Source organism: Arachis ipaensis, chromosome B1 (genome assembly GCF_059453495.1).
Source record: "Arachis ipaensis isolate K30076 ecotype BB chromosome B1, ASM5945349v1, whole genome shotgun sequence".
NCBI lineage: Eukaryota > Viridiplantae > Streptophyta > Magnoliopsida > Fabales > Fabaceae > Arachis > Arachis ipaensis.
Window position 1 is genome coordinate 145,620,795 of NC_142436.1, and position 21,312 is coordinate 145,642,106.

Here is a 21,312-nt window from a genome sequence, read left to right on the forward strand (position 1 = left end):
TTTTGACTTTATATATATGTATACATCTAACTGAATTTGGTATGTATTTATCAATGGAGATTTCTTACTCTGTATAGTCACAATTTCTTTTCCTCATTTGTATATTTTTTTTCACAGACATGCAAGGAAGAAAGAAATATAATCTGTCATGAAAATTTCTTACCATATCTACATAGATGTATGCGGGTACATTATTAATGCTTATAATATAATATAATAAATAAATAAAAATAAATATGCTCTAAATTGTCCTGTCTCTGCTTCTTGTTCTGCTGCTGCTGGTGTTGTTGCTGCTTCTTCTTCTTTTTCTTCTCTCTCTGCGCTCAAAGCTTATTTGTTATTTGTGTTGGTGCTTGGCCACTGTCTCTTCCTTTTGTCTCCTTTACTCCGCTTTGACCAACACAACATGCTAGTAAGTACGTTTCTATGCTTTCATTTATTTTGTTTTGTTTGTTTTGTATTCAGAATTGGTGTAGGATTTTTCCTCGTTTCAAGATTGAATCTTTGTTTGGATTGTTTAGGTAGAGTCAATGCATGTTTTGATTTCTTTTTTGTTTTTACATCAATATGAAACATCTAATTATACATGTCTTTGATTCTGTTTGGGTGTGTCCAATGGTAGTTGGTTGGTTCAGCTTCAATCAAAATCAATTTGATCCAATAAATTTGCAAACTTTATTTTTTCACTAGGCACTCTTTGATGTTCTTCTTTGCCTTGTAAATTTTGTTGAATCCCTTGATTCATATGGTTATGGATAAAGACATATATATGCATTGCCCTATGATTGTTGCCTTATTGGAGAAAATGAAAATTCTTAATCTAGGAGAAATTCAATGAATCTGTAATTGATATACTGTTTTAGGTGGCACTGGTGTTGCTGCTGGCATTGAGCAATGAAGTAAGAGTTAATGGTTATGGTGGTTCTGAGCAATGTGAATATAGTCAAGAACTAGCTCCAAGACCACACAGTGTCTCTATTTTGGAGTTTGGTGCTGTTGGGGATGGAAAGACACTGAATACCATTGCATTCCAGAATGCAATATTCTATCTCAAGTCATTCGCCGATAAGGGTGGCGCTCAGCTTTATGTACCGCCTGGACAATGGCTCACCGGAAGCTTCAACCTCACTAGCCATCTTACCCTCTTTCTAGAAAGAGGTGCTGTCATTATTGGATCTCAGGTATTTTTTCCCCTTTTGTGCTTCTTTGATTCCTCTATTTTCACTAACTTGTTAGAGATGACATGTTGCTATATGATTCATCTTTGTTTAGGATCCGTTTCATTGGGAAGTTATTGATCCTTTACCTTCTTATGGACGAGGAATCGAAGCTCCCGGCGGAAGATACCTTAGCTTGATAAATGGATACATGTTAAATGATGTGGTCATTACAGGTTTTTGTTTAGGATCTTTGTTTTCTTCTCAATTAATTGGTCTGTTTCTTTTCTCACTTAAGCTCTCATATATCTATGTTACATAATCAGGCAACAATGGCACCATAGATGGTGTTGGATCGATTTGGTGGCAATCCTTTACTTCTCATTCCTTGAACTATAGCCGACCTCATCTAATCGAATTAGTCGCATCTAACTCGGTGGTAGTTTCAAATATCACATTCCTGAATACCCCTGCATATGGCATCCACCCAGTTTATTGCAGGTAACATTTTATGCTCCTTCTAAAGCATTGAGTACATTGTTACTTACTGATCTGGTGTAATGTAATGTAATGTAATGTACTGTATTTTAATGCAGCAATGTACATATTCACAATATTTCAATATCAGCTCCTTCAGAATCCCCTTTCACTGTTGGCATAGTACCAGGTTTGAAACTTGTTATCATGCCTTAATCATGTGTTTCTTAATCAACTTGTCGTATAATGTGTTTTTCTATTTGTTTTTTCAGATTCTTCTGATAAAGTGTGTATAGAAGATTGTACAATTAGCATGGGGTTTGATGCAATTGCACTCAAAAGTGGCTGGGATGAGTATGGCATTGCCTATGGCAGGCCTACAAAAAATGTGCACATCAGAAGGGTGAATCTCCAATCTTCTTCCGGCTCTACTCTTGCGTTTGGCAGTGACATGTCCGGCGGCATTTCGAATGTCCTAGTGGAGCATGTTCATCTCTACAACTCAAAAACCGGCATTGTGTTCAGAACCACCAGGGGAAGAGGTGGTTACATGAAGGAGATAGTTATATCAGACATAGAAATGGAGAACATATACCGAGCGATCGCGGCCACAGGCCACTGTGGATCTCATCCTGATGACAAGTTTGATCCTAATGCTCTCCCACACTTGGATCAAATTATATTGAAGAACATGACTGGGACAAACATCACTATTGCTGGAACCTTTTCTGGACTAGAAGAATCTCCTTTTACTAACATATGCCTTTCAAATCTAAACTTCTCTCTCAATTCTATGTCTCCCTTTACATGGGAATGCTCAAATGTCTCTGGATTCTCTGAATCTGTTGTCCCAAAACCTTGTCTTGATCTTGAGACCCCTTCAGTTTCTTACACAGCATGTTCCTCCATGCTAAGCAATAGAGCAAAGGCAACAACACAAGCTTCATATTCTTCTGCTTGATGTCCATGAAAAAAAACAAAAGAGTGCCAAGACACATTCTTTCCAATAAGACGGTGGGGTTATTTGGTTCTTTCTTTTTCTTCTATTTTTTATCCTTAAATCTTCTCAATAAGACAAAATCTGAGAGAAAAAAAAAAATGAAACAACCAACATATTATTTGTACAGTTTAATTTATTTGATTCATAGTGTAATGAAATTTTGGTAGTTTATATAACTTCATTTGATAGTTTTCTTGTTACATTATATCACAGATTCTTCTAGATTTCTAGTCCATTTGTGATTACACTGCGAAAGAAAGTTAACTCCGAGCATCATATATTAAAACATGGTTATGAATGATAATTATATAACTTTCGAATGGTACATAGTTGTTGAGTACTTATAAATAAAACACAAGGAACTTGTACCTTATCCGAAAAAAAACACTATAAATAAAATAAAAAAGTCATAATCAAATAAAATAAAATGCTTTTTGTGACATTCTTTAACCTTTTTCCCCCTGCCAGTAGGTGTTTAGTCCCTATCATTTTAACGGAAAAATGTTCTTTTTTATTGAAAGTCAAAAGACATAAAAAAAAAAAAAAAAAACTAATAAGAAATAAACTCAGTAATCTACTAATCTTAGCTTTCTCTTTGGTGATCTTGTAATAAAACATAGGTTCAGAATACCAAAAAAAAAAAGGTTCAAAATGCTGTAATTTTATTTTAATTTTTACAATTTATTTTGGTAACTGTGATGGTTTTGGATTCTCATATTTTCTCTCAAATATTAATATTGAAGTAGAACATGAGACTATTCTAGAAAGTAAAACCACTTTTAAAAATCTTCAAAGCACCTAAGTTTAATTAAAACAAACAACTAATAGATACTTAAGGAGAATGGAGAAAACCATGTAATATTTCCTTTTGGGCTTGAAAACCCATCATCTTGGATCACAGATTGGGCCTTAAAGTAAGGCTTTAAAGCCCAATAATAAAAGAGTGGCCCATAACCCGAAGATCCAGTTTAGCCAACCCGACCTAGTTTGTTCGAGTTTCGGTTTCAGTTTTGGGTTTAGGCATAGCTCGCTCTGCTCCTCCTTCATTCTCTTCTCTCTGCTTTCGTGTTCCTTCTTCCCTGGGTTTTTGGGAGCTTCAACTCTTTGGTTATGGCTTCAACGGACATCAGAGACATTCTCACAGCTTTTAGTCCTTCTTTGGACTACTTCGCCATCAGCACCGGCGATGGCCGCGTTAAGGTTTCCATTCTTTTCATCTTCCTTATGCTTTTTTCATTCAGCTTCTAGTCATAGGTCACACCGTTGCTTCCTTTTTTCAGTTTATTCAACCATGAAATCAACTTTGTTTTGCTAATGATGCATGCTAACGTTTCTCTTTTGGCGGCTATTGTTTCCTGCTTAGCTAACAAAACATTCCATTAACTATATAGCTGAGTTTTCAGTTAGCTATCTTGACTTGTGAATTGTGATGATGGAGCAAGAAGTTGAATGTAGTTGCGAGCACTTCTTTAGCGTTCTCTTCACTTGCCTTATGGTGAATATGGTTTTTGTTGTCAAAATATAGGTTATAGGAAGGTTTATTCAGATTCAGTCATGCTGTTAGATAAATAGTGTGCTTTTATGTATGAGTGTGGATATTTTGCAGTGATTGAAGAAGCATATTTATTCATTAAAATAAATTTATTTGTTGGTTAATTTTGTTTTCTAAGACGTATCTGCAATTTCATTGTATAGATATGGGATACATTGAAGGGTCAGGTACAGACTGAGTTTGCAGATATGACATCAAATGACACAAGAAGTATATATGATAGATCCACGAATGGACATCTCTCAATAGACTATACGTGCATGAAGTGGTTGTCGTTGGAAAGAAAGGTAGATTGTTTTATTGGATGTACTTCTTTCCTTTTGTCTTTCTTTTATTTCTTTATTCAATAATATTCTCAATGGTACTGTGACATGTTGCAGAAAAAAAGAAAGCATGCATCCTCATTGTTAGTGCTTGGGACTGGTGGTGGTGATGTTTTAGCATTTGACGTGTCTGCTGGTCAATTGAATTGGAGAATTAGCAACTGTCATCCAGGGTATGATATGAGTTCTTTTGTAATTAACTATAACGTATGAGGAATCGATTCTCTGCAGTTATTGTATCCTGTAACTTCATAATAATTGTAACTATTGACTCTAAGATTAATGTTATTTCAGTGGCTGTGATGGTTTAAATCCATATTATTAGGAAAGAATTATTAATGCTTTTTTCTGTGTTTCTTGCTCCCTCAACTCTATTTGCAGAGGTGTGAGAGCCATTTCATCGTCAGCAAATGGATCATGTATCTATACTGCAGGGGCAGATGGGATGATATGTAGAATTGATTCCGTCACGGGAAACCTGTTGGAGAAATTTAAAGCTTCTACAAAGGCTGTATCCTGTATGACTATTTCCTCAGGTATGTCTCCTTCATAGATTTTGCAGAAATATTTTGACTTTTGTGGTAGGAATGCAGTCAATGCATCGGTGTTTGGATGCTAGCTGGTTAATCTGAAGTTGAGCTCTACACTTGACAAGTTGTATAACCTGAATGAGTTTCCTAGGAATTCTTTGAGCTTTGTCCCATTTTGATTGCCAGTAAAACATTCCAAATAGAAAGCACAAATTTCTTTATGTATGATTCATTGATTCAAATTTTAATAATTCGAGGCCATCCATTCAAGTTATGAGTTAATTTCTTTATGTATTATGATTCATTGCATTTTAGCTTCATATGCCTGATTGAGTGATTCTAAAGTATTAACACCATTGCATGAGCTGCAGTCAGTCAGGTGTTCAGCGAATTAGCTAAGATGACTTTGCAATTTCCAAGTATTATTATTTTATTTAAAAAAAAAAACATCTGATTTTGATACTTGGATTCTTTACTTCCATCAGATGGGAAGACTTTAGCTACTGCAGCATCACAATTGAAGATCTTTAACAGTTCTAATCACAAAAAGATTCAAAAGTTCTCTGGTCATCCTGTGAGTTTCACATAATTTTATCTTTGTTCATGTATATATATATATATATATATAGGTGGGTTGATACGTGTCCTAAAGACAGGAATGCATTTTTCCCCTATCATCTTTTTTTGCGATTTTGTCATTTGTATAACTATAATTTATTACTTAATTAATAGGGATCTGTTAGATGCTTGGTCTTCACTGAAGATGGCAAGTATATCCTTTCATCTGCCGTTGGTGAAAGATATGTTGCTCTGTGGAGGATAGATGGTGCCAGAAAACAGTCAGTTAGTTGTGTTCTTGCAATGGACCATCCTGCTGTCTTTCTTGATAGCAGGTGCATTGATAGCGGGGAACATGATGAGAACGGCATATGTGTTTTGGCCATCTCAGAAGTTGGTGTTTGTTATTTCTGGTTTGGAAATAGTATTGAAGAACTACGTAATGCCAAACCCACAAAAATATCATTATCTTCGGAAGATATATTCTCAAGAAAATACAAGGGTGCATTGCCAACAATATATGCTGCAAAGTTACAAGGCATACAGAAGCCTGCATCTGGGCATGTTTTTCTTGTTTCTGGGTTGCTTGTAAAACCATCATTTCAAAAACTTTTAGTGCATTCTGGTACAGATGTACAGTTGAATGTCTCCCATGATGGTATTCTTCTTCCAATGAGTCAATCTCTTGTTAAATCTAAGAAGCGGTCAGATGAACGAAGAGGTGAGATTTTCTGTGCCTTTGAGCTACTCTTTCTCATAAGCATTTTCTTATTTGATATTTTTTTTTTTCGGTCAAGGATTGATTGTCCCAATGAGTTATTAAGGGAAACCAAGAATTTTTCTATATATATATATATATATTAGGGTTTAACTTTCTGCTTGGTTTTGGTTATCATACTCTTGTTATTGAGCTTTATCATTATGCCTTAGTAATTCTCTTCTTGATCTTGGTGTATGTCTCTAACTGCTGGTGCAATGTTTTGACAGTAACTGCACTAGACCGTGCTAATGCAGAAGATGCCTTGCTTCCGATTCCTAAGGTTTTTTATTCTTCTGAGAAAGAGAAAGCATTCCAAGACTCTTCAGACAGAAATGCAACAGATGGTTTGTTTAGAATTAATAAAGCTGATTCTATCAAGAAACAAGGTACTTGTGTCAGTCTTTCATCCTGATGAAATATAACCATATAATGCATCGAATTATTAAGTAGATAACAAAGGAAGGGAAGCTACTTTTTCTGCTTGTTCTAATCTGTTATTCTGTTAACTTTACCACATGGTGTAGATGAAATGATCCAAGATGAGATCAATGCAGTTTGTATGGAGGACCAGCTGAGATCACTAGGGATACTTAAAAGTGAAAAAGAGTGTTCATCAAACCTTGAAAAATACTATCCATTATTGAAGGGTATTAATCTTGAAGCTGTTACTCCAACGAAAAAGGTTAGCTGTGAATTGGCATGATTGTCTTTTGGTATTATTCTTTAGTTTCATTGATTCAATTTTTATGATTTTTTTTATTTTATTGTCAAGAATTCTTGTTTTTCTGTTTTCTTTTTAAATTGTTGTATGTGTTTATGTGACTGAATTTGAGATCCACTCTCCATCAGATTAGAGCAACTGTTTTGTCAATGGAGCCAAGTGAAGCAGTCAAGCTACTTGAACCGTTACTGGCTGCTTGGCAGTCAAGGTCTGTTTTATTGCTCCGTCTTGAGTTGTCTGGGCAGTAAACAAACTTATAAGTTCATTTGTGATATCTTCAAGCAAATATTTCCTTTTCTGTACATGGCTATACTGATTCATTCAGTAATATTAACGTTTGTAAATCTGTACTCAACAGGTCATCTAGTGGAAAGTATGTTCTTCCCTGGATATATAACATATTAGTAAATCATGGTCGCAATTTCACTGCTGAAGAATTTGCAACATGTATGCTTGATTCCTTGTATAAGGTATTGTGGTTTGAAGTTTTTCATTTACATGCTTTGTCTCCACGGTCTCGACTTCATTTGTCAAACATTATTTATGAGATACTATAAAATTCAACTACACTTATACTACTTCTAATTTAGTTCTTGCGGCATGTTTCTTCCGCAACTTTTTGTATGATCTAAAATTACAGCAGGAATATGCACAATATTGCTGTGTAACTATTTTTTTCAACTTTGCTTCTTCTAGGCATTCTGATTTTCCAGTGGTTCATATTCAGATTAAGTAATTTAGCTTGATTGTGACAAACATACTGTTAGGAAAATTGAATTGACGTCTGCCACTTTTCAGATTACCAATTCTAGAGGGCCTACGTTTCAGTCTTTATTACAATTATCAGGTCGCCTGCAACTAATGACATCACAGGTTTGGTTGACATTTGCTTATAATTAATTTGGCTTTCTGGGGAATGTTATTTGTGGGCAGTAGCCTAATTCAGGCTTTCTTTCAGATTGACAAGGCATCTCAGACCGTAAGTCATCCAGTACATGATCTCCAAATGGATGAAAGTGGAGACGAGGATGAAGAGGATGAATATTTTCATGATGAAGGAGATGATGACTCTGAAATAAGCAGTGATGATGAAAGCTAGTCTTTCTTTTAATGAGAAGTAATTAAAAATTCTCCCGGGTTATTCATTGATTCTTACAAAAATTGGATAAGTAGATAAATGCAATTTGGTTATGACATAATGTATAAATTTGGTATACGCTACGCCTTTGCATTATAAAGTGCCAAAATATTTATTTGATCGCTTTTTTTAATTCCCTATTTTACATGTGTTTCATCCTAGAAAATTCGAGTCTCATGATGTACTGGATAGTAGATTGTAGTAGCTTTTTTTTATATGATATTTTGTATGCTCAGTGACTGGATTATATAATTAATTATTTATGTTCTACTTTACAGATTAGGAGTTACCAGCCTCTCTGCAGCGGAAAGAGGTTTAAAGGCATAACATGCTGGCTGGACCTGAGCCAACTTTTCCATGCACGACTTGTGGCCATATAGATAGTTGCTTTCTTGGAGAAAGAAATTTTGTTAGCATCTAGATTTGTTAAAAATGGTACCGTCTCATTATGTACTGACATTTTCACTGATAAGTTAAAATACAAGATAGCCAAGGAAAATCGTATCTTATAGGATTTTTGTCCTCGAGAGTAATAGCTTTGTATTCTTCATACATTTTTTGCATACTCATATTCTACTGCTATAAAATTTGTATAATTTAAATTCATTTCATGGCAGTTGGCGTGCGTAACATTGAATTTTTATTCATGGATTCTTCTTTCATTTGCATTTGTGGTGATTTAATTATTTAATATGGTATAAACATGCATTTTATGCACTGACATGGTGCTCTGCAATCTGATGATATGCAGACTCAAACAGAGAATGTAAACATAGTGTTAAAAGGATTTCGGGAAAAAGGGCTTGTTCCAGTTACAATCTACAGTGCCTTTTTCTTTAAAATAAAAGAACAAGAAAACCTCTTTCAGGAAAGGAATCCAGAATAACTTACGTAGGACCTGAGAAGCTAAGAATATAATAATTATTGTTCTCATTCCTTTCACCCCTAAGCTATTTCATTACTTCTTCCCTCATTCAATTTCCTTTCAAATTATCTTCTACCATGAAAACTTGCTCATCAAGACTTTAGAGAGCAATGACAAGAAACTATACTATACAACATGCATTCGGATTATCATCGCTGAACATGGATGTGATGATACCGTTTCCGCCGTAATTTTCTAGAAGATTGTAATGTGTGTGCACTGGTGGTGGCATGACATATTCATATTCACTGACAGAATGTGAAAGCATGTAAGAATCATAACTGTGTGTCACAAACACTGGACTAGAATTTACTCTGTTGAGGTAGTTTGGCAGATGGTGGTGAATCACATGAACCTCTCTTACATCTTTCCTTCCTGGGTATCTCTCCCACTGCTGGCTTGAATTGTTCTCTGTAGATGTGGGTGGCCATGGTGGTGTTGCTTCAGGCGGTGGTGGAGAGGCTTCTGGTGGCAGTTGTGTTGCATCGTCGACTGTTGCATGATTAGCTTTCGGCTTTGACTCTGTTGGTTGAGACGGAGGAGGGGACAGTTCGATATCAGCGCAGATGATGGCTTTCTTCCTTGTCTTCTTAATTGCATTGACAATAGTTTCTGGTTCTGCCCACCCAGTGATTGTTAGCTTTTGCTGATTGAAATCGATATGAAGATCATGTATACCAAGAATGCCTTTAAGAGCTTTCTTGATCTTCTGCACACATCCATTACAGTCCACTCGGACCTGTATCTGCGTGACGTGAGTTTTCTGCATTTTATGGATTAGCCACTCTTGCAAAGATTGCTTGCCATGGATCTCTGAAGTTGGAGAAATCAGAGATGTTTTTTGGTTTAAGGAAGTGGATTATGGATAAAGAATATGTGAATGGAATCTCTATTTGTACATGCCTTGCACACGGGCAAGGAATATGTAAAAGACTAGGAATGTCAGAAATGCAAGGAATTGTTTTTCTCAGGGGTAAAAATATGCAAGGAATTGATTAGAGGTTAAGCGCCAACAATTATGCTACATGTACACGAAAAATCAGCTACCAAATCAGTCACTCGTATAAAATATATATTGACATACAAAATATACATTGAAAATGTGTAAAACAATATATATATTTATACACAAATATATAGCGACTGAACTTTATCATAAGGAATATACAAGATTATTATTTAGCTTAAGATTAGGCAGAAATAACATCATCAAAGTATGATTAAAAATGTGATTCAAATCCTCAATTCTGTTACTACCAAAACCAAAGTACAAATATTCTGCAAAACCACAACCCTTTATGGCAATACATGCTAATGCCTTATTGAGTAGTTCAAATCTTTGCAACCATTCTAATTGTGGCTATGGATGCACACTATCAAATGTATAAAATAATTTGAATAACTTTGTATATCAAATCTATGACACATGTAACAATAATTGAATAATAATAACAATAATAGCAATTAAGCATAGACATTTGGATTCTCCTTCAGGTAAGACTCCACAACTTTGTAAATTCCAATTGTGCTTTCTCTTCCTTCCTTCACCTCTTCCTCTGTCACTTGATACTCACCCATGGTGTTGTAATTGCTACTCATTTTACAGAGGCAACCTCCATCATCAGTGGCCTCAAATCTCACCTCATAAGCAACAGACTCGAGCTTGTCGCCTAACGGATCGCCTTCGATCAGAGTGTATTTGCAAACCAAGTTCTCCTTGTCAAGCTCATCAATCCTGTGTTTCAGATATTTGAATGGACCAGCTGCATAACAACAATCATAAGAAAATATTACCACTAAGTTAGAGTAAATATAAAACAATTTTACACGTACATTCAATCAGGTCAGTAAATAACTACTTTCATATTGATATTGACAACAGTAAAAATTGATGTAATCGAACGATTATAAAAACGTTTTACATTATCAGTGCATTAAAATTAAACTCTAAAAGTTATAGTTATCCTATAGTTCCTTAGAACTAGCAACAGTGTTTGCCAATTGCAATCATTACACAACATAAATTATTAATTTCACTGATTATCAAAAATGCTACTTGTCCTTTAAAATTCAGATTGTCTATGTTTGATTGCTTAATTACCTTCACTGAAGTTAACTTGTTCAATGCTACCAGCTTCCCCGTTTCCTTGGATGAGGTTGACTTCTTTTACAAACTGTGGCAACAGCTTTGGAATCAAAGTTCTGGAGTCTATGATCAAAGCCTGGAACATACGTGATGGTGCAACAGAAGATGAATACTCCTGCTTAAAGGTTGTGACTCCCATGGTGAATTTTGTAGGATGTAGAAATCACAGAGAATCCAAGTTATGATTATGAAATGATGTACAACCTCAGGGACAAGCTTTGGTGTTTTATAGGTCCCCAATAAATGAATGAAGTTTCATAGAAATGACTCCTCTGATTAAATAAATATTTTATTTTGGAATTTAGCAATGATAAATATGACTTTTCTTATTTGATGACTTCCAATGCTAAAGGCTGCTGGGTATATATATATATATATATATTTTAAATTATTATTTATTAAAAAAGGATATATAATTATAAATAATTAAATTTTGGAAATTATAACCGACAACTACACAAAATCAAGAAAGAAGCGTATTATAATTCTTCTTATCTAACAAACTCAAAAAACACATATTTCCGTGTTTTGATATAACTATTACATATAATTGTGAAAATAAGTTGTTTACATACAACTTTTGTATATTTAAAAATGATGATTACTTATATGAAAATATTTTATGTAAAGATAATATTTAAGATGTGAATACGTGTTACATCAAATAATTTAATTAAAAATATTAAATTATCTAACGATTTACCTAGGTTATTTTTATATGAAAATATCTCTAGATAAATAGTTACATTTAGAAATAATAAGCATATTATTGAGACTAATGGTCCCAGAGAGGGATGACTATTGGTAGAATGTGATCATGTGGCTACTGGCTACCTTGGAGGCTCGCATGAGTTGCATTCATACATAAACAAATTGAATTCAAACTTCATTGTTCCGTTTTTTTTTTATTCGACAAACATTTTTTATCGTTACCTACCTCTACTGTGACTTTGAGAACCTGAGGTTATATATGACAAACTTGAAGCAGGTTTTCCCCCCCAATAATTAGGTAGGTATAAAGGTCATCAGGTACTTAATTAACGTTAGTTTTTTTTTTTTGTCATACACCCTAACTGACATATACTTTTTCTCTCTATGAATTTCATTTAACCACTTCTTAATCATAGCTAAAATTATTTAAACTTTGATACACTTCTAGCAAGACAGGCATAAATGCCACTAGACCAAGCCTTACAATATTGTTTCGTCAGTAGTTAAATCATCAATTCTTGGTATATAAAATATATAAATATTAACAAAAAAATTTTAAAAATGTTAACAATAATTTTTTTTGAATAATTTTAAAATTTGACAAACATATTCATCACCTCGTTGGCCTATATTTTCGATGAACATAATATTAAAGTAACTACTGAAATTAGATAATATAATTTACTCTATAAGTAAGTTATTGATAGGGGTGTTCGCGGTGCGGTTTGGTTCGGTTTTAAGGAAAAAAGTCATCCGATCCGAACGTTTAATTTATGTGCGGTGCGGTTTGGATTGGATGAAATTTTTTTGGAAATCCGATCCGATCCGATCCGATTACAAGCAGTTTGGATCGGTTTGGATTTGCGGTTTTTTAAATAAAAAAATTAAATACATATAACAAGTCTCAATATCAAATTTTAAATAATCAACAATGACATAACAAATTTTAACAATATCTTAAAAAGCTAACGATAACATAACAATAGAAATAAAATTATAGGTTAGTTAAAATAAATAAATAAATAATATTTTGAATATAAAATATTTATTAAATAATAATAATACATAATAATAGAAAAATGTATAACAAATTGAACATGTTATAAATATAATTGTAAATATAATAATAAAATAATAATATTATATCACATTGTGCGGTTTGGATTGGATTGGATCGGTTATGAAAAGTAGATCCGAAATCCGATCCAATCCAGCGATTTGCAAAAAATACAATCCAATCAAATCCGAATTAGTGCGGTTTTAATCGGTTTTCGGTTTGGATCGAATTGGATGAACGGTTTAATTTAGATCGGTTTAGATTTGAACACCCCTAATTATTGATGTGATATTTTAAATCAATTTAATCATCATCCAAGTTCAAAATTAAATTCCCAAATCAATATACTCTTATCTTAATTTCAGGATCTAGTGTTAAATTATATATGCATGTTATTTAATTTATTTTTAATATATTTTTTATATTTTAATATATATTTTATATTGATAATTAATATTTGATATATATGTACACTACCAGAAACAGTGGTAGTTTACCATGGGAAAATACTCACGAACAAGAAACAGTGATAAATCTCTATGATCGTTGTAATTACTTGCAACGTTTTGCTTTTTTGTGGCTAAATTATGCGAAAATTTTGCACGTTCTTGTTTGTCTGTGGCCAATTTGAACTGGACTCTCTCAATTACCACAGATCTAATGCTCACCGTGGCAAAGTCAAACGATGTCTACTTTCAAATTACGCGCTTTTAATGTTTCTTTCCATCCTTTTCAAAAATTTTATATGCAATTTCTACTTTTTTCCAAATTTAAACCTTAATAATAAATTTTAATTTTTAAGGGTGTAGACTTATCTAATTTGTTGATGATTTTTTTTTCTCTCCTTCTCAACCATTTTCAATTAATAAGATATGCATTAGTTGGAATAATATAAAAAGAATACATATTTATAATTCTAATTAATTGAGAATGAATGTTAAAAGTATAAAATTCATGATAAAAAAAAGTACATTTTTTTATCCCTAATTGACAATATATAATTTTTTTATATTTTTTATTAATTTAATAAAAAAAATCCAACATAAGTTAACTTAGGTTTATTTTTGAAATAGTTACAAAATTTTAATATTTTTTTCTCCGGCAATCTTTTTTTTATTTTTTTAAATGCGAGTCAAAATTCATAATCCTAATTAGTATGTACTGTCTTTGAAATATGCAAGTCAAATAAACGTTTATAATAACACAAGTAAAATTTTGGGTGAAAAAAAAACTTTCATGTAGCATCAAAGTAAATCTCACTCACCAGAAAATTGGAAGAATTCTCTTACAGGTTCAAATTATTGTTCAATTTCTCAGTATCCTTAGTAAATTCAGCATTGAGTAACCGAGGATGCATGAGTTGAAATAGTATAAAAAGAGTACATACTTATTGCTTTAATTAATTGAGAATGAATGTTAAAAGTATATATAAAATTCACGATAAAAAAGAGTACATTTTTTTGTCTCTAATTCACAATATGCATTAGTTTTCCTAATTTTTTTATTTTTTATTATCTTTTTATTAATTTAGTAAAAAAAATATCCAACATAAATTAAAAGTAGGTTTATTTTTGAAACAGTAATTAGTATGCACCGTCTTTGAAATATGGTATATATTATAATTGTATATTTTTTTCATTATAGTTAACTATTAATTTAAATTAAAAATCTTAATTACTTGACTGAAATAAATTTAAATGAACTTTTACAATAATACAAGTGAAATTTTGGGCGAAAAATTTAAAAGTAATTTTCACTTGGCACCAAAGTAAAGCCCACTCTAAAAAATCGGAAGAACTCCCTCACAGGTTTAGATTATTGTTCAGTTTCTCTGTATCCTTAATAAATTCAACGTTGAGTCGTCAAAGAAGGTCCCAAAATAGCGGAAATCAAGATTTTACAGACAATCCTGAATCACAAAGAAGATTAGAAGAAACCCTAAGCAGGCTATTTTTATATTTATCTAATATTCTCTCTTTGCTGGATCTTTACTTTTTTTTTTATTTAAAAGACTATTTTTTTTATCATTCACTAACTCTTCTCTAATATTCCTGTGTAGGAACTAGATCTGCGTGTATCATCAATGCTGCAATTTTGGCTCTTGTCGATGCTGGGATTTCCATGCATGTTTGTGTTTTCTTTTAAACTGTTAAACTTTTGATTTAGCTTTGTGGCTTTGTAATTATTGAAACTTGTATGAATATGGATAAATTTGAACTAGGTAGAAGACAATGCTGGAAGTCCTGATGCCAACGTTGAATAAAGTTGTACTTTTTCATGTTAATTCTTTTTTGGCATCATTTTGTTTTTTATATTTCTTTTTTGGCATCATTTTGTTCTTCATGGCCTATTAATTTCTTAGCTTGATTCCTGATCTCTATCTTTCTTAGCAAATTTTATTGGAGCACACAAAACAATTGGAGTATCGACAGGATGTATAATTCAGTGGATGAAGTTATATCTTTTGCATGTGGGTTATATGTGTAACAAGAAATGTAGAGATTAATAAATTCATTTTGTCTTGGTACTTTTAGGCTTTTAGTTTTTTTTGTATCATTTTAACAAAGTCTGATATTTATTTTGTAACAGTTATATTTGAATATTTTTTTAACATTAAACTCCCAGATATTTGCTTTTCAATACTAAGTATTAGTTAATTTCATATTTTTATACTATGGATAATACATATAGGAATGTTATTATTATTTTTTTTAATCATATCTGATAAAATTTTATATTAAGGAGCATTTTTATTATGATGTTTTTTTTAATTTAACTTTTATTGTTAGCCACGGAAAAAAGTGTGGCAAAAAAGTCCGGTCTAATCAATTTTGCCACGGGTAAAGTGTGGCAGAAACAATTATTTCGTTATGTATTTTTTCATTTTGCCACGGAAAAGAGCGTGTTTAAACGTACTAAAGTTGTGACTAACAAAATGTCTCCACGGGTATTAAGACTGTGGCTAATGGAGTAAAAAGCGGGGCTAATTAAAAACGCATCGCCCTCTTTAGTCACAAATGTTTATTTGTTGTCAAAGCATAATTGCCACAATTTTTTTAGAGTTTAGCCACGAATTTTTTCGTGCTAAATCCCTTATTTTTGGTAGTGGTAATATGGTTGTTTCAAAATATAGAATTGTATAGTTATATTTAATATCTTGATTTTAAGTAATACAATGAATATTAATGGAGCTTTTATTTTTTTATTTGAAAAAAAAAAAAAAGAGAGAAAAGTTTAATTTTCTCTCATCTCAATCCTTTTATGGTAATACAATTTAGATAGGATCTTTGGACTATAAATTATCAAGTGTTAAATACTTAAAATATATTGGTCAATTTTATCACGGATGTTATTTAGTATTTAATTTAATTTTTATAATCAATTTTAAATATTTAAAAATTATTTATTTTTATATTTTTAAATTAAATATTAATTTTTAATTATTTTTAATAAATTAGATATTATTTTTTAAATATCATAAGAATCACCAAATATATTGCCCAATGCGTTACGCAGCTGATCCTATTTAATATAAATTCTTCTATGCCATTAGTCTGATTCAAAACCAATGATCTCAAAGACTCAAACCGTGTGGGGCAGATGGATGAAAACCCCATCAATATTAAATGAAGAGTATATATATCCGGAAATGTTTGGTAACAAAAGAAAATTAGTCAAGAACAGTTATAATTTGTTTTATTTAATATTCATTAATTGTTGCGATAATTAATGAATGCTAAATAAGGCAAGTTCTGACTTTTTTTTTGTCTTCCTAGCATTATCCATATATATGATCCTCAGTCACCCAAAAAAAATGGATAATGTTAGATAGAAAAAAAAAACAGCTAAAACTTACCTTATTTAGTATTAATTAATTGTCACAACAATTAATAAATATTAAATAAGGTAAATTATGGCTGTTTTTTTCTGATTTTCTTTAGTTACCAAACATTTCCAAAAAAAAAATGATCGTCAAAATATAAGAATATATTTTATGCTTTTTTTTTAATTATCAATAATTTTTAAAATTTTTAATTTTTTTTAAAACTCTATTATAATACTATTTAAATGTGTCCTTAAGATACAAAATAATTTAATCTATATATAAATTGCGTTTACGTATTTTTGTATATATATGTAGAAACCTTGAATTTGGAGAAATTTTAGAGCTAAATTACTTATTTATGACCCTTTACCCTTAGTTATCAGTTAAGAGATTTTTTTTAAGCGTGACTTTAGTTTGGTCAAAATATGTCTGACATCTTTTGAATAAAAGATGCAACGCAAAAGCAAGAGCTTCATTCAGCTGAGATCAATTAAGATATATCCACCAAATTAAGAAAACCAACTATGAAATTGTTGAATTAGGTTAGATTAATTATATGAGATAAGATTGTTATTAGAGGTTAACTTCTCCCCTCTTAGAACTGATCTCAAACTTGACTAACATCACTTTTGAAATGAGTAAGACTCGAGAGCAAAACAATAATAATTATTCAAATTTCTTTTGTATTAAATTTTATTGATATGAAGCTCACACAAAGACAAAGCTGCAGCAGATAGAAGGCAACACTTATTACAGAGTAGAAAACCAATTACTTGAAGCACAAGCGCACACCACACAAACATGCCCAACAGAAAATGAAAATTCCCAACTAGTCTTCTCCGTGTGAAAATGACATATTGTTTAGTCAAACATGTGAAATTATTTAACTATTATTTTCACACGAAAAAAACTGTATAGAAATAATACTAAAAAGAAACTTGTGTATGAAGATTGAGCAAAGTATGTGTTCTAATATTGAGAAGGGTTGGCCAAGGCGTAACCCTCAATAGCCCTGAAGAGACCTTCACCCTTGGCCTTACCCTTCTTCAACTCTTCCTCATCTGGCTTTGCATCTCCTTTGGTGTGGTACTTGAGAGTAAGCTTCCCAATGGATCCTCCGTTGGGTCCTTCAACCAGCTTTGTCTCAAATGTTATCTTCTCCGCCGTGGGAGGCAGAGCCACTCCTCCAACAACGCTGTAGTTGTATGCATAGTTGGCCTCATCTATTGACTCCACCTTGTGCAAGATAAACTTGGTTTCTCCATCTGCATATATATCATCATTATTATTATTACAATTCACAACCCATATTTATTTCATGTACATACTTGTGTTTAGCTTTTAAAAGTTAAAAATATTTTTGAAAATATCTAAAAAAAAATTTTAAATTTAATTTATATTTATCAAAATTAAAAAGTATAATATAATTTTATTTAAATTTAATTTTTATATTAATATCTGTTATAATATTTTTAAATTTTAAAAATTATTTTATTAATATACTTGTTGTTTATATTTATTAAAAATTATTTTTAATTTAATTTTTAAATATAGAAATATACAATTTTTAAAAGTTAATTTTTATAAATTACAAACAACAACAAAGTCTTGTCCCACTAAATAGGGTCGGCTACATGAATCAAACGACGCCATTGTGCTCTGTTATGTATATGTCTACAGATAGACCGAGATCGTTTACATGGAGATCTTAATTTTTATAAATTATTTTAAAAAAATAAAAATTTAAAAAAGTCTATAAAACGAGTACTTTTATTAAAATGTTACTAGTACTTAAAACAAAAGAAAAGTGATCATTTTGACTGAATTAATAGTTACTGACCCTCGACAATGGTGAGTTTCTTGATGGTTCCAGGACCACCGTTTCCCTCAACGATTTCAACACTCTTGACGTCATCAATAATCTTAGGGGTGATGGTATCGGCATCCTTCAGAGCGTTGTAAAGCTTAGCAGGGGGCAGGGTGGAGGTGATTTCATCCTCAAAAGTGAAGACGCCCATGACTGAGTTAAGAAGCTAAGGGAAGGAATGAAAGGAATGAGAAGTAGATAGTAATAAGTGAGGTTAGATTTGTAGTGTGTGGTTGATGAGCAGAGGAGTGGCTTCTATTTATAGGCATATAATGGGGTCAAGGGAATTGCAGATGGAATGGTGTGTATGCGAATTATGAACGTGCTCACTGCTGACTTATTGTTAATAATTCATGCTTCATATAAATTAAAATATAAAATATATATTAAATATAAATTAAATAATATATATATAAATACATAGCAACCGATTTTAATAAGAAGAGTATTAGGAGCCAGCAAATTTTATAATTTGTAACCATCAATTAGCTATTATTGATGTTTTTAATGATGTGAGATTACTCATTTTTCTTTTGTTGGTTAAGTGCTAGCCAAATTTTAATGAGAAAGTTTAGGGGCAGCAACTTTTGTATTTTGTAGCCAACACTTAACCATAAAAAAAAGTGAGTAATATCCCACCATTAGATGTAATCTCACATAATTAAAAATACTATTGATAGTCAATTGATGGTTACAAACCATAAAAATGACTGACCCTTAACACTCCTCTTAATGAAAATATTGGTTCTCTAGACTTTTTCTTTAATATATAAATAGTATTTTTGTTGTTAATTTATTGTGTCTGCCATGTTGGGTATTTTTAATGTTATTTTTTATTTTTTTAGAGTTTGTTAATTTTTATTTTTATTTTTAATATTTTTGTTTTTAAAATCTTTAAAAAAAAATTTAGAAACAGAAAATAGTTATTATTTTTACCTAAAATAATTTAAAAATAAAAAATAAAAATATTAACCAAACATATCTTTAATTTTATTCTAAATACTATTCTACTCATCGGTCAGTGTCACCTTATACCAATTGTGAATTTTATATATATAAAATAGCTAAGCAGATAGATATATTAAAAACTAATTTTTCTTAACTAACAATTACTCAGCAATAAAAGAAAATATAAATAAGGATTAAGATTCGAATTGTTATTAATAAAAAAATGTTGATTGATAGTTGACTAAAAAAATTAATTTTTATAATATTTTTTTAGACACTATACATTATCATTAGAAGTAATTTAATATCAAGCATTATTTTATCCCATTTTCGAAGTTAAGATATTCGGGTGGAAGAATATTATTAGTGGAGACTAATTCAAGCTTTAAATTGTCAAATATTGCAATTGGAAGCAATCAAATTCAACAAAGTTAACATTAAATTGAACACATCACTTTCAAGTTTCAAATAAGGCGTTCTCCTCAGTCGTATTCAATGTTTACCCATATTTGATGCAATAAATAAAGGTGAGTTCTACAGTGTTTTTTACTACCATGTCTAAATTATCTAACTTGCTTTTAAAAATAAAAAATAAAATATTTAAAATAAAAAGTAAAATATTTAAAATTTATTAAATATTATCTATTTGACTTTTTTAATAAATTAGACACAATTTTAAAGACAACATAGAATTCAACATAAATAAATTACTACTGAAGTATATTGAACACACAACCAGAAACAAAATGAATGTAGACATGTAGTGGCATTTAAAGTGGATGAAAATTTCTAGACGCCCTTCTAGAACTCCCAATTTTTCATATTTTGTATATCGTTTTCTTTCTATGCATCGTATACTACACTCTTTTGTTTTTTCTTTAAAGTATAAAGCGTGCCTATCACTAGGAAGGAAAAAGAGAAAAAAAATTATAAACTTGACTTTAATATAAGAAAGAAAAAAAACATACACTTAAGTCTTAAGGTATTTAAAAGAAAAATATTATATTAAATCAATATATATATATCGTTTAAATATTTTTTATATATTTTTTAGGGCAAAAAACCATATTAAGCCACATGCAGAAAAGTTTAACCAAAATACGCCAAACAGAAATTTGTTTTAGCAATAAGCCAAGAGGCATTTTTATATAAATCGAACCAGCATGGTTCGAACTGTATTAACTAGTAATTCGAACCAACATGGTTCGAACTACTACTGAAAAAGTCTGAATAATTCGAACCAGATTGGTTCGAACCAAGAAAGCATGTAATTCGAACCTGGTTGGTTCGAATTATGGGGAGAGAGCTTGGTTGTAGTAATTCGAACCAGGCTGGTTCGAATTACATGCTTTCTTGGTTCGAACCAAACTGGTTCGAACCAAAGAGAGGTTGGTTGTAGTAATTCGAACCGGCTTGGTTCGAATTACATGTATGATGGTTCGAACCAGGTTAGTTCGAATTAGTAGGAATCAGAGCTCTATATAAACGCTGTAAACGTGAATTGCTCTCATTAGAGGACGTAACATGGCTAGTGAGGAGGAGAGTTTTGCTGTTTTGGTACACCACAAAGGATCCATCAAGAGGAAAACTCGGTCCGGAGTGAAGTTCACAGATAA

At 31.5% G+C, this 21,312-nt stretch overlaps 5 protein-coding genes across 5 annotated transcripts; 2 read left to right on the top strand and 3 right to left on the bottom strand.

Moving 5' to 3' along the window:
• The first annotated feature begins 254 nt into the window (after positions 1–254).
• Positions 255–2,834, top strand: LOC107638858 (putative polygalacturonase). Its single transcript, XM_016342261.3, has 6 exons — positions 255–412; positions 864–1,181; positions 1,273–1,393; positions 1,484–1,658; positions 1,754–1,824; positions 1,907–2,834. The coding sequence occupies exons 1-6, from the start codon at positions 407–409 to the stop codon at positions 2,593–2,595; spliced, it is 1,380 nt and encodes a 459-aa protein (XP_016197747.1). The 5' UTR covers positions 255–406; the 3' UTR covers positions 2,596–2,834.
• Positions 2,835–3,599: 765 nt separating this feature from the next.
• Positions 3,600–8,832, top strand: LOC107638869 (transducin family protein / WD-40 repeat family protein). The gene is made up of 13 exons (XM_016342271.3): positions 3,600–3,834; positions 4,330–4,473; positions 4,567–4,682; positions 4,891–5,045; positions 5,525–5,613; positions 5,772–6,318; positions 6,585–6,743; positions 6,882–7,039; positions 7,207–7,286; positions 7,437–7,548; positions 7,877–7,951; positions 8,037–8,195; positions 8,495–8,832. Exons 1-12 carry the CDS (start codon positions 3,745–3,747, stop codon positions 8,175–8,177), a joined length of 1,866 nt encoding a protein of 621 aa, XP_016197757.1. The 5' UTR covers positions 3,600–3,744; the 3' UTR covers positions 8,178–8,195; positions 8,495–8,832.
• Positions 8,833–9,139: 307 nt separating this feature from the next.
• On the bottom strand, positions 9,140–10,033 carry LOC107614527 (uncharacterized). Its single transcript, XM_016316720.2, has one exon. The coding sequence runs from the start codon at positions 9,908–9,910 to the stop codon at positions 9,263–9,265; it is 648 nt and encodes a 215-aa protein (XP_016172206.1). The 5' UTR covers positions 9,911–10,033; the 3' UTR covers positions 9,140–9,262.
• Positions 10,034–10,331: 298 nt separating this feature from the next.
• On the bottom strand, positions 10,332–11,622 carry LOC107638893 (pathogenesis-related protein STH-2). The gene is made up of 2 exons (XM_016342296.3): positions 11,243–11,622; positions 10,332–10,904 (listed from the first exon to the last, which is right to left on the bottom strand). The coding sequence occupies exons 1-2, from the start codon at positions 11,424–11,426 to the stop codon at positions 10,606–10,608; spliced, it is 483 nt and encodes a 160-aa protein (XP_016197782.1). The 5' UTR covers positions 11,427–11,622; the 3' UTR covers positions 10,332–10,605.
• Positions 11,623–17,547: 5,925 nt separating this feature from the next.
• LOC107638903 (pathogenesis-related protein 2) lies at positions 17,548–19,079 on the bottom strand. The gene is made up of 2 exons (XM_088502072.1): positions 18,722–19,079; positions 17,548–18,146 (listed from the first exon to the last, which is right to left on the bottom strand). The coding sequence occupies exons 1-2, from the start codon at positions 18,897–18,899 to the stop codon at positions 17,851–17,853; spliced, it is 474 nt and encodes a 157-aa protein (XP_088358198.1). The 5' UTR covers positions 18,900–19,079; the 3' UTR covers positions 17,548–17,850.
• Positions 19,080–21,312: the final 2,233 nt, after the last annotated feature.

Bases quoted from the DNA above. Each gene is read 5' to 3' on its own strand.
- LOC107638869 (XM_016342271.3), top strand. From the start codon at position 3,745: ATGGCTTCAACGGACATCAGAGACATTCTCACAGCTTTTAGTCCTTCT. The intron at 5,046-5,524 runs GTATGTCTCCTT...TACTTCCATCAG, and splicing joins CTGTATGACTATTTCCTCAG to ATGGGAAGACTTTAGCTACT. The intron at 6,319-6,584 runs GTGAGATTTTCT...ATGTTTTGACAG, and splicing joins GCGGTCAGATGAACGAAGAG to TAACTGCACTAGACCGTGCT.
- LOC107638858 (XM_016342261.3), top strand. The intron at 1,182-1,272 runs GTATTTTTTCCC...ATCTTTGTTTAG, and splicing joins CTGTCATTATTGGATCTCAG to GATCCGTTTCATTGGGAAGT. The intron at 1,825-1,906 runs GTTTGAAACTTG...TTGTTTTTTCAG, and splicing joins CACTGTTGGCATAGTACCAG to ATTCTTCTGATAAAGTGTGT.
- LOC107614527 (XM_016316720.2), bottom strand. From the start codon at position 9,910: ATGCAGAAAACTCACGTCACGCAGATACAGGTCCGAGTGGACTGTAAT.
- LOC107638893 (XM_016342296.3), bottom strand. From the start codon at position 11,426: ATGGGAGTCACAACCTTTAAGCAGGAGTATTCATCTTCTGTTGCACCA. The intron at 10,905-11,242 runs GTAATTAAGCAA...GTTGTTATGCAG, and splicing joins ACAAGTTAACTTCAGTGAAG to CTGGTCCATTCAAATATCTG.
- LOC107638903 (XM_088502072.1), bottom strand. From the start codon at position 18,899: ATGGGCGTCTTCACTTTTGAGGATGAAATCACCTCCACCCTGCCCCCT. The intron at 18,147-18,721 runs GTCAGTAACTAT...ATATATATGCAG, and splicing joins GAAACTCACCATTGTCGAGG to ATGGAGAAACCAAGTTTATC.